At 41.3% G+C, this 18,360-nt stretch overlaps 1 protein-coding gene across 3 annotated transcripts in view; it reads left to right on the forward strand.

The window, feature by feature from the left end:
- The window catches only part of Zcchc4 (zinc finger CCHC-type containing 4), a 37,013-nt gene that overhangs the window by 1,715 nt on the left and 16,938 nt on the right, over positions 1-18,360 (forward strand). For all 3 annotated transcript variants that reach the window (XM_042674797.1, XM_042674798.1, XM_042674799.1), the window contains 5 exons: positions 768-850; positions 7,119-7,394; positions 8,771-8,851; positions 14,054-14,126; positions 17,323-17,473. In XM_042674797.1, coding sequence (XP_042530731.1) covers positions 768-850; positions 7,119-7,394; positions 8,771-8,851; positions 14,054-14,126; positions 17,323-17,473 — 664 coding nt within the window. The remainder of the gene's footprint in view (positions 1-767; positions 851-7,118; positions 7,395-8,770; positions 8,852-14,053; positions 14,127-17,322; positions 17,474-18,360) is intronic.

The raw sequence follows: 18,360 nt of genomic DNA on the forward strand, positions 1-18,360 counted from the left end.
CAAATATGATAGTTCATCAAATGAGTTTTGTTTGCCTAGAATGCTTGAGGCTTTGGGTTTGATCCTTAATCCCACAGAGAGAAAGAAAAGAGAAAGAAGAGAAAAGGAAAGGAAGAAGGGAGGTAAAGGAAACAGGGAATGAGAGGAAAGGGGAGAGAAGAGAAAAGGATTGTGGTAATACACATCTATAATCCCAATACTTTGGAAATCAAGACAGGAGTTTGAGGCCAGCTTTGAGCATCTGGTGAACCCTCTCCCCCACCTTTTTTTTTTTTTTTTTGCCAGTCCTAGGTCTTGAACTCAGGGCCTGGGCACTGTCCCTGAGCTTCTTTTTGTTCAAGGCTAGCACTCTACCACTTGAGCCACAGTGCCAGTTCTGACCTTTCCTGTTTATGTGGTGCTGAGGAATTGAGCCCAGGGCTTCATGCATGCTAGCAAGCACTCTACCACTAAGCCATACTCCCAGCCCTGTGAAACCCTTTCTCAAAACAAGCTGATAGGGCTGGGAAGGTGGCTTAGTGGTAGAGCACTTGGCTTGCATGCCTGAGGCCCTGGGTTTGATTCCTCAGCACCACATAAGCAAAAAGAAAAAAGCTGGAAGTGGCGCTGTGGCTCAAGTGGTAGAGCGCTAGCCTTGAGCTAAAGAGCTGAGGGACAGTGCCCAGGCCCAGAGTTCAGGCCCATGACCGGACCCCAAAAACAACAACAACAACAACAAAAAAACGAGCTAATAACTGAATAAAAATATGTTTTCTACTTTCTTCCAGTTGTCAGAAGCTAGACTTGCTGCCCGAGAAGCTTATAACCAAAGCTGTCAGCCACCACTCTCCCGGATACAGTGTGTGGAAAGGTACTGAAGTGGTGCTTTTTTTTTTTTTTTTCAGTGTTAGGTATAATGTTTTTTTCTCCCTGTTCTTTTAAATTTATTTCTATTACACACTCACACACACAATCATAAAACTTGTCATTTATGTATTCGTTATTTTCTAAGTAGGGTCTCTTTATGCATGAGCTAGCCTGAACTGTGTTTCTTTTACTTGTTTCCCTTATCCCTGGAGATGACAGGCACATATTACTGTTCGTAACCATTGCACTTCCCTTGTAGCTGGGATATTAGGTGTGTGCCTCTGCACACAGCTGTTGATTGAGATGGATTCACATGGACTTTTATGCCTAGGCTGGTCTCAAATAGATCTGTTGATCTCTGCCTTTCAAGGAGCAAGGATCATAGGCTTAAGCCACTGTGCTGGGTCAGACATTTAATTTTGATGAAGTTATCAAATTCCTTTTTTTGTTGCTTTTGGGATAACGTAGCTAGGAGTCCATTGCCAAATCCAATGTCATTAAGATTTATTAATGTTTCTTTTTTGAAATTAAAAAAATGTTGAAGCTGTAAAAAGCTGAAAGTATCTGTTCTTGAAAATTGACATTGACATTGACATTATTCTAATGTTTTATTGGGTAGATTGGAATAGCTTTATAGATTTTTGTCGGTCATGGGCCTGGGTTCTGTCTCTGAGCTCTTCAGCTTGAGTCTAATGCTCTTCTACTTGAGCCATAGTGCCACTTCCAGTTTTCTGGTGGTTTATTGGAGATCAGAGTGTCATGGACTTTCCTGCTTGGGCTTGCTTTGAACCATGATCCTCAGATCTCAACCTCCTGAGTAGCTAGAATTACAGACATGAGCCACCAGCACCCAGCTAGATTCAATTCTTCAGCAAGCCCCAAGTGTCTGTATCACAGGCATGGTGCTTTACATGCTGGAGGACAGCCCTGAAAAGCCCCAGGTCTGGGTTGCTGTGACAGACAGGTGCACTTTCACAGCTGGTGGATTCAGGATCCTGAGACATCATCCTGCTAAGTGCCAAGGAGTGCTTTGATCTGTGTAAAGAATCTTTTCTGGGTTGCTTAGATTTTAGAGCCCATTGATGGGTGAGGCTTTCCTTAAGGCACTGTGTTTGCTCTTTAACTCCCTTTACCAGTGCTGTTTACTTCCTGTATGGGAATCCATTCAACAAGGAAAGTGTAAACTGAGCACTACTGTGAGGTGGGCACCATGTTGCATGGGTCACATGAGATGATATTTAATCCCACCAGGGTGTGACTTACTTAGATGAGAAAATATGAGGCTTGCTGAAGTTAGGTACCTCAAAGTTCATACTGCAAGGATAACTGAGCTGTAACTCAAACTTTCACTTGATGAATTCTTTTCTTTTTTTTGGGGGGGGGCAGTTATGGGGCCAGAACTCCAGGCCTGGGTGCTGTCCCTCAGCTCTTCAGCTCAAGGCTAGCGCTCTACCACTTGAGCCACAGCCACTTCTGGCTTTTTCTGCTTTTCTACCACTTGAGCCACAGCCACTTCTGACTTTTTCTGCTTATGTGGTGCTGAGGAATGGAACCCAGGGCTTTATACATGCAAGGCTAGCATTCTACCACTGAGCCACCTTCCCTTGACTGATTCTTAATGCAAACTTTTTTAAACATCTAGGCAGATAGTAACTAGTAAATGATGTCTAATGTTTTAATATGAGATGAAAGGTAAGGAGTTATATAGACATACATCATGGTGATGTTATAAGTTAAGAAAACAGAAATAGAATCTTGAAGGTGCAGGAAGTAGAAGAACATTGCCTATGGTTTCTCCCATGACCCACCCTCTTGCTCTTTATTTTTTGGTGCCAGCTCTGGAGCTTGAACTTAAAAAGCCTAGGCACTTTTCCTGAGCTAATTTTTGCTCAAGGCTAGAGTTCTACCATTTGACTCACACAACTCCATTTCAAGCTTTTTGGTGGTTAATTGGAGATAAGAGACTTATAGACTTGGCTGCTTGTGGTTGGTTTTGAACTGTGATCCTAGATCTCAGCCTCCTGAGTAGCTAGGATTACAGGTATGAGCCACCAGCACTCTTGCTTTTTTTTTTTTTCCTTTTCTTTTGGTAGTATTTGTTTTAGAATTACAGTTGTAATGTATAATGACATTTTTACTTACTTTCTAGTTCTTCATTAAACTACCTAAAGATATTGATGATTCAGTTAAACACTCCCAAAAAAGTGCAAATGACGTTATTTCTCTGCATGATTAGTCTAGAACTAACCACGATTCACTGTTCTTAACTTTGTACTGCCAGAATACAATGTAACATTTTTTTTTCCATGAATAAGGATGGAACTCAGAGCCTCATGAATGTGAGGCAAGTGTTGTACAAACTGAGCTGTGTTTCCGGTACTGATGAGGAATATTTGAGGGTTGGGAATGTGGCTTAGTGGTAGAGTGCTTGCCTTAGCATGCTTGAAGCCCTGGGTTTGATTCCTTATTACCATATAAACAGAAAAAGCCAGAAGTGATGCTGTGGCTCAAGTGGTAGAGTGCTAGCCTTGAGCAAAAAGAAGCTCAGGGACAGTGCCCAAGCCCTGAGTTTAAGACCCAGGACTAGCAAAAAAAAAGAATATTTTAGATACATATTTCATGGTCAAACAAAACACTGGCTAAAATAAAAATTACTAATGGGTTTCCAAAAAGTTGTTTTGGGGGAGCTATAAATTCATGTATCTAGAGCTGATCCTTGAGTATTTTTTTTTTGTTGTTGTTGTCAGTTGTGGGGCCTGAACTCTGGGCCTGGGTGCTGTCCCTGAGCTCTTCAGCTCAAGGCTAGTGTTCTACCACTTGAGCCACAGCACCACTTCTGGCTTTTTCTGCTTATGTGGTCCTGAGGAATTGAACCCAGGGTCTCATACATGCAAGGCAAGCACTCTACCACTGAGCACCTTCCCAACCTCGAGAGCATGTTTTAATAAAATTGTTTTCAACATCTTAAACCATTAGTGACCTGTAACCTTGGGTCTTGTTGCCTGAAGCCTTCAACCAACATCCATCAGGTATTTGTTGAGGGTTCAGAAAGAACTTAAAATTCTAGAGGAGGAGTTCAGATGATAGAAAGATTACTCAGTGCGAAGAAGAATGTATTAGATGTGAACAGTATTCATAGGAAAGGTAAGTACTAACTTGTGCATTAGCTGATCCATACGGTTTGAGACTGTAGCACTCAGATTTTAGAAGACAGATAGGTAGAAGATGGAGTTTTTTCAGTGTAATGTCATTGATTTCACTATATCACTTTCTAATCAATGTTCTTGTGCTTTCTTAAATCCTTTGTATGCGTTAAGGTTTCAAACCTGTTACCCTCTAAAACTTTTCAGTAGTATCTTAAATCTTACTGAAATTTTGGCTTTAAAAAAAATTCAATTTGGGGGGATAGAAGGGAAAAAAATGCAGAGAAAGCAAGGGAAGGGGTGACATTGTCCAAAGAGAAATATACTCATTATCTGACTTATGTAGCTATAACCCCTCTGTACATTACCTTTATAATAATAATAAAATTTTGAAAACAAAAAATATAATTTTATTGTTATAATTAAGGTATTGTTCAGAGGGGTTACCATTTCATAAGTCAGGGAATGGAGTGCATTTATTGTGTTGGACAGTGTTGCCCCTTCTTTTGCCCCCCACTCCCCTTTTCCTTCTCTTGTCCCTGACCACAAGTTACACAGTTCATTTTCCACATAGTGTATACTGTATAGCACAATTGCATTTGTTAGTCAAAGCTAAACAAATTATTCTCATACTACGCCTTCACCTTGTGACTAGTGACTCATTCCTGTGTGTGGATGGATCTCGAGTTGATGTACTCAGAGTTCACAGTTGTCTTCTCATGTATTTTAATTATATAAACTCATTTATAAGATAGCTTTTTAGAGAACTGTATTTGTGCTAAATGTGGAGCATTTCCCTATAATCCCAGCAGTTGGAGGATGAAGCAAGATTGTGGTCAGACTGTGCTGTGTAGTGTAATCCTGCCTTAAAGAAAAGTAAGACATGGTGACTCACTCCTGTAATCCCAGCTACTTGAGAAGCATAGACGGGAAGATGGTGGTTGGCAACCATACCACCCAGAAAGTTAGCAGGACCCTACTCACTAAGCTAGAGGTGGTGGGGTACGCTTGTGGTCCCAGCTATACAGGAGGACAAAGTATGAGGAAGAGTCCGAGATTGCCCAAAATGGAGGACTCTACCTGAGATAACTAAAGAAAAAAGGGGGGAGGGCGCTTCACTCAGATGGCAGGGCACTTGAGGCTTAGTTAAAGAAAAGAATCACAGACTTTCCTACCCAGGCTGGCTTTGAACTGTAATTCTCAGATCTCAGCCTCATGGGTAGCTAGGATTATAGGTGTTAGCCACCATTACCCAGCTTAGTATTCAGTACTTCACTAAACCATAATCGAATCCTTTCTTTGTCTTTATCTGTCTTTAAATGAGAAACGATGGGCTAGTATGTTTCTGCCTGTCTTTGCTTCTCATAACCACGTTTTAGTGGATTATTTCTTTTCAGAGTTAACTTTTCTGCCTCAGCATGTTGTTCATTGCTTTTCCAATTGTCTTTTCAGGGTTTGGCTCTCTGGCTCATTGCTGTCAGTATGAGAGACAACTGTGCTTGTACTGGCTCCCACCTTCTCCCTTTCCTTCACCTTAAATTCACCAAAAATTTGGGTCTATCACACAGTGTAAGTCACACTGTGATAATTATCTCCTCTGCCCTGTCTCTGGGCCCTTTCCTGTGTTGCTAAGCAATTTCTTCTTGTCTTCATCTCTTTTCCCTTTTCTATCAAGTCATGGATGAAGCTGTTAGAGCACTTACCACAGATGGGGGAGCATTGACACTATTGGCACACTGTTAACTTCTTGCTGTTGGTTGCAGCATTCCTGTTGCTGCTATGGGGGCTTTGAAGAGAGGCTGAGCTTAGGTGAAACACCCCTTAGTAGTCACTCCATTCAGTGTACAGTTAGTTCCACTGAAACTCAGCCATCAAGCCAGGAGTCCTTTGCCCACTCATTGAATGCTTGGTTTAGACATTTCTCAGCCTCAGTTGTCCTCAGTGGCCTAACTGCTTTCTCTTGTGTGCTCTTTCTGCAATTTTTATAGCTGGTATCACTACTACACAATCAGCTTTTAAGACATACTGACCACAGGAAGTAGGGCTGTGGCTCAAGTGGTAGAGTGCTAGCTAGCCTTGAGCACAAAGAAGCTCAGGGACAGCGCCCAGGCTCTGAGTTCAAGCCCTAGGACTGGCAAAAACAAAAATCATACTGACTGCAGTTATTTTTTTCTCCATTTATCTCTAGTCAAATGAAAAAAAGAAAAGCTGTCATTTGAAACAAACAAACAAGTGGAATTTCCAGTATAATCTGTTTCTCTTTTTCATTTATATATTTATTTTTGTGCTGGTTCTGTGGCTTGTACTTAGAACCTGGGTGCTGTCCCTTAGCTTTTTTACTCAAACCACTTTACCACCTCTAGCTTTGTATGTGTGTGTGGAATGTGTGCCTATGTGTGCCTGCGTGCGTGCGTGTATGTGTGTAGCTGGAGATAAGATTCTTATAAACTTTCCTGCCTGGGCTGACTTTGAATCACAGTCCTTAGATCTCAGCTTCCTGAGTAGCTAGAATTTCATTTTGTGACATGGAATCTCAATGGGAAGCCCAGACTGGACTTGCGCTGCCAATCAGTGTAGTCTTTGTTAAGGCTTTGAATGTTGTCTGTCTGTGTTGGGGTAAGCTTCTGTCAGCCCTCATCAGTATTGCTAAGAGCAGGGGAGCTCAGTGGGAACATCTTTCCTTTTAGGATTTATTTTTTTCTTGCAAAGTATGCCACAAGACCTTGAAGAACAATCTTAATTTCCCATTTTAAAATGACTGTCAGCTGAATCAAACTGTTTAACACATCAGAGTTAGAACACATGCATTTGTCAATAAATTCAAACATTCTAGTAGTTGCCAGTACTTCTTAGTTGCTTGGGTAGTACATTACATTCCCATTTTTAAATGGATATTGATCTTCATTCACGACTGAGTTGGAGCATCTCAGTTCTTAGGAAATTGCTGATTCTTCCCCACTTTGTGGACACACAACCAGACATCAATTCTAGCCTGTGTTCTGCAGATTTCTCTTACTTTTGCTTCTTTTTGCAATACTCTTCTGGAAGTCAGAATACTCTTTGCTAAAGTTAGAAAAACATTGTCTCTAAAACAACCAATTTAAAATCTGTGTTTCCTGTGTCTACAAGGCTGCTGAGGTTTGTTCAACTGCCCTTGCCTCAGAGGAAGTTCTGCAGAAGATGTCAGCAGTTGCTGCTCCCTGATGACTGGGGAGAGCATGGCAAGCATGAGCTACTGGGTGAAGTCTCCATGGCCCAACTCCAAAGGCCCAGTCAGCTTCTTCACCCACTGGAAAACAAGAAGACCAATGCGCAGTATCTGTTTGCAGACAGGACCTGTCACTTCCTGGTACACCTCCTTTCTACCCTTGGATTCAGAAGAGTACTGTGTGTTGGAACACCAAGGTATTTTGCTTTTTAGATTTTGGACTACCACAGTTTAAACCCAAGGAAAATTTTCTTAAGTAGTTATTGACTTGTGTGGGTACAGTGCTGAGACCTCTGGAGTCTCCAGAGCAAGCGGGAAGCATGGGTCCTCTCCTGGAGCCTCTGCTCCAGAGCTTGCTTTCTGTCATAGGAGATACCTTCTGAGTTGATACTTTGTTTGTTTGTTTCTTTTTTTTTTTTGACAGTAGTGGAATTTGAACTCAGGGCCTTACACTTTGTAAATAAGTGATCTAACAATTGAGCCATGCCCTTAGTACTTTGCTTTAGTTATTTTTTCAGTTAGAGTCTTGCAGTTGTGTGTATGGGTGTGAGTGTGTGTGTGTGTATATATATACATGTGTGCATGCACCAGTACTAGGTCTTGAACTCAGGCTCTGAGCTTTTTTTGCTCAAGGCTGGTACTTTACCACATTTCTACTTCTGGCCTTTTCCTGGTTAATTGGCTTAGAGCTATGATCCTCAGATCTCAGCCTCCTGAATAGCTATGAGTAAAGCTATGTAGGAATACTAGGAATACAGTTACCAGCACCCAACTTGGTCTTGCATTTTGTTTAGTCTTGCCTAGACTGAAATCACCCTACCTGTGCTTTACACTTAGCTACAATTACATGCCTGTACAACCATGTCTGGCTTTTCGGTTGACATGGGATCTCACTAACTTTTGTGTAGACTGGTAAGTCTCCTGTGTCAGGAAACTGTCCACAATAAAGGGGAGAAGAGAAAGGGGAGCAATTGGAATCTGGTGGAGGGGTGAATTTGTTTAAAGTACACTGTACACATATTTGGAAATATCACAATGAAAACTCTCCTACTACAAATGTATGTTAACTCAAAAAAAAGGAAAGAAAAGGGGTTGGAGGTGTGGCTCCTTTGGTAGAGTACCAGCCAATGAACAAAAGCATCAGGTATCAAGTTCAAGTCCCAGTCTTGGACCTAGGAAGAAAGAAAAGAAAAAAAGCCAGCTGGGTAGCAGTGGGTCATACTAGTCCAGGAGGCTGAAATCTGAGAACTGGTTCTAAGCCAGTCTGAGCAGTTACATCCAATTAACCGGGAAAGCCAGAAGTGGAGCTATGAGTGCCAGCCTTGATTGAAAAAGCCAAATGAGACTCACAGTCCTGAGTTCAAACCCCAGTACTGGTGCCAGAAAGAAAAGAAAAAAGAAAAGCCAAAAAATAAATTTGAAAACTGAAACTCCAGTTATATCTTCTAGTTCTTTTCAACATTTGGTTGAGGTACCAGAAACATCTTAAGAACATGGATGGCTTTTGTTGCCTGTTTGCTTATGGTCTGTGACATTGGTGACTTTTTACTGTTTGTTTCACTGATTGCAATAGGTTGCATGAGCTGATCAGGTTGACAGCAGCAGATGACAAGAAGTATGACATTAAAAGCCTTTTATTGGATATTGACTCTCGGTAGGTTTACAAAATATCTTATTGTCCTTATCGTGTACTGTTTCTTTTTATGTGTATTTTCTTGTTAATTACTTACAGTGGCTGTCACAAGTCCGTTGTTGACATTTAGAAGTAGGCATTGGTGGCAAGCCCTTTTTCAGTCCTGTACACTGAGCATGCAGTCTGTATTTTAGATGGAGAGGTGGTTGATTTGTTTGCCAATGACCACATTTAGTTGTCTGTGACTTAGAATGCTGAGGCATGTTCCCATTGAATCAAGATTTTCTCAAGAATTGCCTCATGCTGAATCTGATTTCTGGAACCTTGTTTCCTCCTCTGATACTGCAGTTTTCTTTTTCTTTTTCTTTTCCTGCCTGTCCAGGGGCTTGTCCCTGAGTTTCTTTTGCTCAAGGCTAACACTCCTACCACTTGAACCACAGTGCCATTTCTGGCTTTTTCTGTGTATGTGGTACTGAGGAATGGAACCCAAGGCTTCATGCATGCTAGCAAGCACTCTACCACTAAGCCAAATTCCCAGCCCGATACTGCACTTGAGAAGACATTTTAAAAATAAGTTTTATGCATGGCGCCAGTGTCTCAGACTGTAATCCTAGCTACTCAGGAGACTTGAGATCTAAGGCTCATGATTTGAAGCTGGCCCAAGCAGGAAAGTCTGTGAGACTTTTTTTTTGTCAGTCATGGGGCTTGAACTCTGGGGTTGGGCACTGTTCTTCACCTCTTCAGCTCAAGGCTAGAGCTCTACCACTTGGGCCACAGTGCCCCTTCCAGTTTTCTGATGGTTAATCGGAGAAAAGAGTTTCAAGGCTTTTCCTGCTTGGGGTGGCTTTGAACCGCAATCCTCAGATCTCAGCCTCCCGAGTAGCTAGAATTACAGGTTTGAGCCACTGGCGCCCAGCTCTGTGAGACTCTTCTCTCCAGTTAACCACTAAAAAGCTATTAGTGGAGCTATGGCTCAAAGTGGCAGGGGGCTAACCTTGGGCAGAACAAGCTCAGGGATAGTGCATAGGCCCTGAGTTTAAGTGCCAGGACTGGTGCACACAAACACACACACAAAAGTAAATAAATAAAATAAGAGGAAATTTTAGCAGATGATGTGTGTACTGCCTCCCTGGACCTAGCAGGAGTGAAGAGGATGCTAATGAGGGATGGACAGGGCCCAGAAGGAGGGTGGGGATGAGCAGACACATGAGCTTGTATTATGTGGGGTTAGCTGGCATCTGAGTGGTTGGACAGACAGACGGGACAGAGAGAAACACAGCTTCCATCTCCCTGGGATGGTACTACACTTTCAATCTTATACCTTCGATGTAGCACAGATGGCATATCTGCTCCTCCGCTCCATAAGTCTAGAGAGTGGAAATACTCTTCCTAATTTCTATAATTGCTTCAATTCCAGGAGCTCTTGGTGACTGTATAAGGCAGTATATGGTTTATAGGTTCTTTTGCATGTTCTTCAGTGTACTAAAGTATCACATTAAGGAGGATAGCTAGCCAGGCACCAGTGGCTCACATATGTAATCCAAATCCTCAGGAATCTGAGACCTGGAAGTTTGTGGTTTGAAAAAAGAAAAGCTAGCTGGGCGCCGGTGGCTCAAGCCTGAAATCCTAGCTACTTCAGGAGGCTGAGATCTGAGGATCGCGGTTCAAAGCCAGCCTGGACAGGAAAGACTGTGAGACTCCTATCTCCAATAAACTACTAGAAAACCGGAAGTGGCGCTATAGCTCAAGTGGTAGAGTGCTTGCCTTGAGCTGAAGAGCTGAGGGACAGCGCCCAGGCCCAGAGTTCAAGTCCCAGGACCGACAATAAAAAAGAGAAAAGCTGGGCTGGAGGCATAACTTACATGGGAGAGCACCAGCCATGAGCAAGTAAGCTGAATGAGAGCTGGAGTTCCTGAGTTCAAGGCCCAAGGTTAACACAAAGAAGAAAGATAAATATAGCTTTTGTGGTTTATTTTTCTTTCAATTTTTCAAGTCAACTTTATGTGATTATGACTAAACAACTACCTTTCTCAATGGGCACCTCCATTCTCTTTCCTTGTCTGTTAACTATTCATTCCCCGTTACCAGGTTTGGATTTCTCACAGACATCACAATTAAATTGGGGAAACTCAGTATAAAGGGACTTTCACTTTGATTTCTTGTTACCCTGTGAAAAGTCTCCATGGCTCAGAGCTTGCTCCTTCCATGGCTTCCTGGAGATGTACAGGACATGTCCTTTTCAGGGGTAGGATGTGTAGCTAACATTTGCTAAGATGAACTTCTGTGGGCTTTCATTTTAGCACAAAAGATGTGAAATTCTATTTGGTAACTATCATCCAAATAAAGTTATATCAAAAACTGAGTTTCTTAGGTCTCTTATGAACTAATTTTATTCAGCGCTTGATTACATTTCCTGTGGAGAGAGCTTGTTTCATACTTGGTAACTGACTCTCATCTAAGAGAATGAATGGCCAAATTAAATGACTGTCCTTGTGAGCAGTTTTCCAGTGCACGCTTTTCTGATTGGTTTTGTTTGCCTTATTCAATGGAGAGAATAATTCCTTATGGCTAGTTTCATTTTAATGGGCAATATTGAGTTATATTATTTAATAATTTTAAATATGAAATAATTATGCTACCTTGTTTGTATTTGGTGGAAACTTAGGACTGAAATTCTCCTCCCCTCCTTTTTTCTTATTGCTGTCTCTACACACTGCTTCCAGAATGTTTTGGACAGGTATGCTGTGCTAGCTTTTGTGTATATCAAATTTTCTTCCTTTTTTTTCTTTTTTCTTTTTTCATTTTCAAAGATCACTCTTGTGTCTTATGAAGCAAGGTAACAATGGAGATTCAGTGAAAAGGGTATTATGTTTTCCTTTGCCCTTTCTCATCAAGCCTTGCAAGAGAGAATACCCTCAAAGTTAGCACATCACAGCTGTACTGGTGTGGATAGTTTTTTAAAAATAAGTTATTCAGCTAGATGCCAAAGGCTCATGCCTCTAATCTTAGCTGCTTGGGAAGCTGAGAGTTTAAGAGTCATGGTTTGAAGCCAGCTCAGGCAGAAAAGTTTGTGAGATCCTTTGTCCAAAATAATCAGCAAAAAGCTGGGCTGGAAACAAGTAATAAAAGTGCCGACCTAAGGAACGCAAGCTTCTGAGTTCAAATCCAGTGCCCCTCTTTCCCCAAACCAGTTATTTCAAAGTTAGTTAAGTCAAGACGCTGTCTCAAAAAAAAAAAAAAGTTCAATAGGAAGAAGACATATTTGTTTACTAATGGTAATTGACATTTCTTCATAGCTTTTGGAAAGTTCAGTAAGCTAAAATGTATACTTCAAATATTTTTAAGGTTTCCAAGCCTTTTATTTCTTAAGTGTCAATGAGTCTTTTATGAAATGAACAGATAAACTTAACAGTATCTAAAACAATCAAAGGATAAGGTACTGAGAATGTTGAACCACTGTTCTTCCATCTCTACACAACAAGAAGTATCTGAGATTATGTTTCGGTGAAGAGAAACAAAAGTCTTTAATATTTTTTAAAGCCATTATATTTGTGGCTGATATTAAAATAATGGCAGTTAACATCTTAGTGTATGCTGTGTGGCTGGTGTCGAGAGACACTTTCCACACATAACTCCTTTATTCTAAGAAGGCTTGTGAGGTAGAAATTGGTGTTTTCCCCTCTTTGTAGATGAAGAAATGGAGATTAGAAGGGCTAAATAATTTCCTTACTAAGGCAGCACAGTGCTGGAGTTTGGAAGCCGACCACGTGGCTTGTGAGCCTGTGCTGCTCAGCATTGTGGTGGGCAGGGCTGCGGTGGGCAAACACCATGGATGGCCACTCAGTTCCTGACAGCCAGGAGCAGCTGGGAACATCAGACCAAGCAAAGGGGAGCCACCAGGACTCACTCTATGAAGCCATAGAGGGAGGGGCATGACTCTAGGTTCTTCCATCTTTCCAAACAGGATGCTATAGCTCGGTGTGAATAATTTATAATAAGGGAGACAAAATTCAATTCCTGTTGGGGTAATATGTTTCTGCTCTGTACAAAAAAGTCAGAAGTCAGCAACAGACATTTAAAGACCAATCTACATAATTGGGACAGTTAAATAGTACAGACATAACTGAGAAATATAGAAAAGTTAGGCATGTGAGCGATTGCCTAAGTGCAAATTTAAGCCATAATATAGCACTTTTGCCTAGTAAATTAGTAGAAATTTATAAAATGTTAATAGCTAAAGCTGGCCTCACATTCATATTGATGATGTTTTCTAATAGTCTACTAAAAGAGTAAGTTAGTTCATTCTGTAAACAAATACCCTTTTCCTGGCACAAATTCAGGAACTATAAAATGCCCTTATTTCTTCCTCTTAGATTGAGAAGCATATTTTGTTAAACTAATACATTAAAGAGTATTCTTTTTAAGCTGGGCACTGGTGGCTCATGTGTGTAATCCTAGCTACACAGGAGACTGAGATCTGAGGATCATGGTTCAAAGCCAGCCAGGGCAGAAAAGTCCCCGTGATACTCTTTATCTCCAATTAACCACTTAAAAAACCAGAAGTAGAGCTGTGGCTCAAAGTGGTAGAGTCCTAACCTTGAGCAAAAGATCTTAGAAACAGTACCCAGGCCGTGAATTCAAGCCCATGACCAACAACAACAAATGACTCTTATTTGTTAACCAGGGAACAAAATACTTAATAGCTAGTAAGTAGAAATGTTGATTTTTGTATCTAAATATAAGAATTCTGTGGTTTTGCCAATGGTTTACTAAACTAAGGAAAATAATTGAAGTTCATTGTTTCAATTTCCTGAAACTTTTAGAAAATATTTCTTATTTCAAAAAACTGAAGAGGGCCAGTGCCGATAGCTCACACCTGTAATCCTAGCTACTCAGGAGGCTGAGATCTGAGGATCACGGTTCAAAGCCAGCCTGGGTAGCAAAGTCTGTGAGACTCTTAATCTCCAATTAACCACCAGAAAACCAGAAGTGGCACTGTGTCTCAAGTGGTAGAGCGCTTGTTTTGAGCTGAAAAGTTGAGGGACAGCGCCCAGGCCCAGATTTCAAGCCCCATGACCACCACCACCACGACTAACAAAAAACAAGAAAACTTGAAGGATACTGAATTTTTTTTAATGAAAATGCTTTTATAATTCATATTTTAGTATATAATTGTTTATGGATGTGACTGTCAAGTAATTCTAGAAATGAATTATTTTACAGGTATTCACAGTTTTATATGGAAGATAGCTTTTGCCACTATAACATGTTTAACCATCATTTCTTTGATGGCAAGGTAAGAATTATAACTATTCATTCTTCTTATTGTAAACTTACAACTTCAAGAGTACCTCTTTTGTTATTTTCTACCATTTGTTGGCATATTTAATTTTGTTCATTTACTGGAGGCTTATTGAGCAGCCAGAAGTGATTCTGTCATTCTCTTTTCATTGCAGTTAGGATAGAGACCCACTCTGTTAGCAAGCTCCATGGACTAGGTGTAGTCTGACTTCTGTTATTCCTGCTGCTCTTCTCCCTTTTGTCTGCTTTGCTGTTTGTGCTCAGGATCTGTGGCCTGCTACTGGTGGAAGCTCCTGGCAGAAAGGCTCTGGGGCTTGAGAACTGAGTAGAGGAGCATGATGGAAAGTAGATGAAAACAGTGGCACTGGGATAGGGGCTTTGGGGAAAAGAGAGGCTAGAAGTAGATTCTGGACTATTGCCTCTGGAGCAGGGGGACTGTGATGAGTATACTGAGAGGGAAACCCAGGCTGAGTGTTCCAGGGGCCTGGCTTGCACTTTGTCCTACCAAATGGAAGGCAGGCAGGTTTGACAGTGATGTGTGAGAGCGGTGAGTTCTGGGCTGGTGAGACATGGATTTGTGAAACGATGGGCCTCCTGTTTGTTTTGCCACTGCTAGCTGCTACAGTAGGTAATTAGGGTTTGCTCTGTTTTTGCTTGTTCTTTGTGTTGGTCCTGGGGCTTGAACCTAGGACTTAGGTTTGCTTAAGACTAGTACTCTACCACAGCTTCACTTCTGGATTTTTGGTGGTTAATTGATTGGAGATAAGAGTCTCATAGACTTTCCTGCTGGGGCTGGTTTCAAACTGCAATCTTCAGATCTCAGGCTTCTGAGTAGCCAGGATTATAGGTGAGAGCCACTGATGCCTGGTCTTTGTTTTTAATGTACTATGATTTTGTTTTTGTTTTTGTTTTTTTGCCAGTCCTGGGGCTTGAACTTAGTGTCTGGGCACTTCCCTGAGCTTCTTCCGCTTAAGACTAGCACTCTACCAGTTGAGCCACAGAGCCACTTCCGTCTTTTTATGTATATGTGGTACTGAGGAATCGAACCTAGGGTTTCATGCATGCTAGGTAAGCACTCTCCCAATAAGCTACATAAGCCTTATGATTTTGCTTTTTATTTTATCAATAAAGACAAAATAAAGGTAACATTACATTTAAATACCTATTAGCTAAAAATTTTATATATTTTTAAAAACCAGTGTGCAGTGGTTTTGTAGGAAATTTGATGTGGGTTCCTCTCCAGAGTTAATAGGATACTTGACAAGAAAGTTTCTGACATAATGGTGAGATAACTGCCAAGACTGAACACCCCCTTGGTGTGCCTGAAGAAAAACAGCAGTCCAGGCAGATTTCCCTGACTTACCCGTGGCCCTTCTGTAACCCAGCTACAGAAGCTTGTAGTGATCTTGCCACCCATCTGCCCTTTCTTGGTCCATTGCTGGAATCAGGTTCTCCAGTGGGGTTATACTTTTTCTAGTTGACTTCTCAGCATCTCCTGCCTACCTGGTGTCCATGGAGCTGTACAGGTGCTTTGGAGAATTCCAGCTTCTGCCTCTGGAGCTCAACACTGAGAGGGAGCTGGGGGTGGGGGGGTAGGGAGGGAGGGAGCCAAGGGGGTGGGACACGGTGTCTCCTGGATTATAAGTAGAAGTTCCCCACACAGGGTTTCTTGTAACCTCTTCAGCAGTCATGAAGGGAATAAAAATGTTATAAGCCTGGTGATAAAGGGTTCAAGTATTTGCTAAGGGTAGCTAACTTGGATGGCAAGCACTGTTTCAGTGAGAGGTTCGATGTCAAGTCAGGTTACTGCTGGCATTGGTGTCCTCCACCAGCTTGTGTTTCCCATAGGTGACATTGCTAGGGCCCTGGGCACCTCCTGATGCCACCATGCCAGTAAGTCCTAGCTGGAAAAATAGACTTCATGTGTTCTCTTTGTGTCTAAGCATTTTTAGCTAGTCTGTTATCCTTCCCCCCCCCACCCCCCCCACTCCCTGTTAAACTCTGAGGAACTCCAAGCCTTTCCAGATCAACCATGTGCACTCATAGTCTTTGTCCTGGGAAGCAGAGTGAGGAGGACGAGGCAGAGGTGAACACTGAGTGAACTCGGTATGCATGCCCTGTCACACAAGTTCAGTGGAAGTTAGTGAGGACTGTCCAGGGGAAATGATGGGAGGTTGTTCTTTCCCCTTTCATCAGTTGGGTCTCCAAAATTGATTTAGTACCTAGAATAAAATATATTTTATTATAAAGTACACATAAGCTTATTAAAATTTAAAGTTTTATTAAACTTTAAAATCGAGTACATTTTCTATGTTGTAGGTGTTGATTTGCTTTTATAGTTGAAAACTTAAAGACTGCTTCCCAGTCAGTGGATGGGAGATCCTGTGCAAGGTATCTCCTGTGAACCTTGCTCAAAAGAAAAGCGATACATAGGTGATACTAACTTCACAATCACTAAAACTGCAGTTTACTAAACATGTATCAGCCTTTTGGCAAAGCGTGCTAGTAGCCTGATTTCATGGTCTGGAAAAACTTTACTATTTGTGAACTTTTATTTTCTTACTATGCATGTTCAATTATGTCTGACATTTACCTCATACTTAAAAACATGTATATCAAGGTAATCCAGCCCTCAGGAGGGTCAAGAGTTTGAGACTAACAATGTGGGGAGTTTTAGGAAGGCCTGAGTTATATAGTAAAACCTCCATCTCAACATAAAAACAAAAGAAAAGCATGGGCATATTTATCTAGTGATTTGTGGTTGTTACTGAACTGAATTTATGGTGATTGGACAAGCCAGTTAGGAAACAGTATATCTTATTTTCCCCTTTGTGTCTCCAAGGTTTAGAATTGCCCTTACTCAGGGTCATGGAGTTGAATAACAGTTAAGGTTGTTTGCATGGATAACTAGTGGCTTTCTTTTAGATGACTAAATTTGGTTTTAACTTAACCATGTGAAATGTGTAGTTTTCTGAGAGTGATCGTATTTGAATTTGCAGTTTGAAAAGGCTGCTCATCATGGACCCCAAAGATAAAAAACTCTGACAAGAGTGACTAAGAGGATCTGGGACGTCAGCATAGGACTGGGGATAGGATGACTTGGTGAAGAGTGAGAACAAATCTGATGCATTTTCCCCCAGCTAGGACAAAGTGCCTGTCTCCTCCCAAGTTAGAGTTTTTGTTTGTTCCAGGCTGCCCTTGATGTGTGCAGAGCATTCTTACAGGAAGATGAAGGTGATGGAGTCATTATGGTCACAGACCCTCCTTTTGGTGGCTTAGTTGAGCCTCTGGCTATCACATTCAAGAAGTTAATTGCTATATGGAAGGAAGGTCAAAGCCAAGGTGTGTATTTTTTTTACTTCCTACAAGATAAGTGTTTATATGGTAACCTACTGATCTATTGTCTGTCACATCTTAGCCAGGCTCAGAAACTCCACACTGGAGAATATACATGTATCAGGTTCTTCTCTTTAAAAACAGGCTTGTTGCAGGATGGGCAAACTTCACTGTCATTGAACACTTTGTATGGTCATAGGTTTGTAGAACGGCTTGTAGGTGACACACGTTTTTGGTGGGAATTATGGAACAATATGAAGAACAGCAGAAAAATATTATTTGTTCAACAAATCTTGACTGAGTGGGTACCATATGCCAGGTATTGCTTATGTACTAGGAATAGATAGATGAATTAATGACACAGTCACCTCTCTCTGCCCTCTAGACCTTATATTCTCTGCTCCTAGTGTTTTACCCAGAATTCCAAGAGGTCACCTAGCTCTAGGCCCAGAGTTTGGAACTCTGCCAAGGTTTAGGTGGAGGTCCTACATTCAGGAGGCTCCTAGTGATTAAACCACATGGATTCTCAGCCCTAAACTTCCAGCTTGTGAGTTGATAAATTCCAAGAGTGTCCAGAGTTATGTGAACAAGCGTCTCTATTAATTGTGCTATCTAGGTTGTATGCTTTGGGGACAGGGTGCAGGCAAATCCTAAAAGAAAATATTACTCTCGTTAGGCATTTCATTTATTTGCTGTTCTCAAGAACACTAATCAGAGCAGATTAAGTCAGTGTTTTGTTTTACATATACAGTATTTCCATTGACCTTTGGAAAGGGCAGGTTGAAGTGACACTGTAATAAACCTCTTTTTGTATGAAAGATAGATGAACAACTGAACTCTATACTGGAAATGTCTACAGAAGTTTTTCAGGTAAAGCTGTTTCATGTTTTTAA

This window comes from Dipodomys spectabilis, unplaced genomic scaffold, assembly GCF_019054845.1.
Source record: "Dipodomys spectabilis isolate Male_0828 unplaced genomic scaffold, ASM1905484v1 ptg000021l, whole genome shotgun sequence".
Classification (NCBI taxonomy): Eukaryota; Metazoa; Chordata; class Mammalia; order Rodentia; family Heteromyidae; genus Dipodomys; species Dipodomys spectabilis.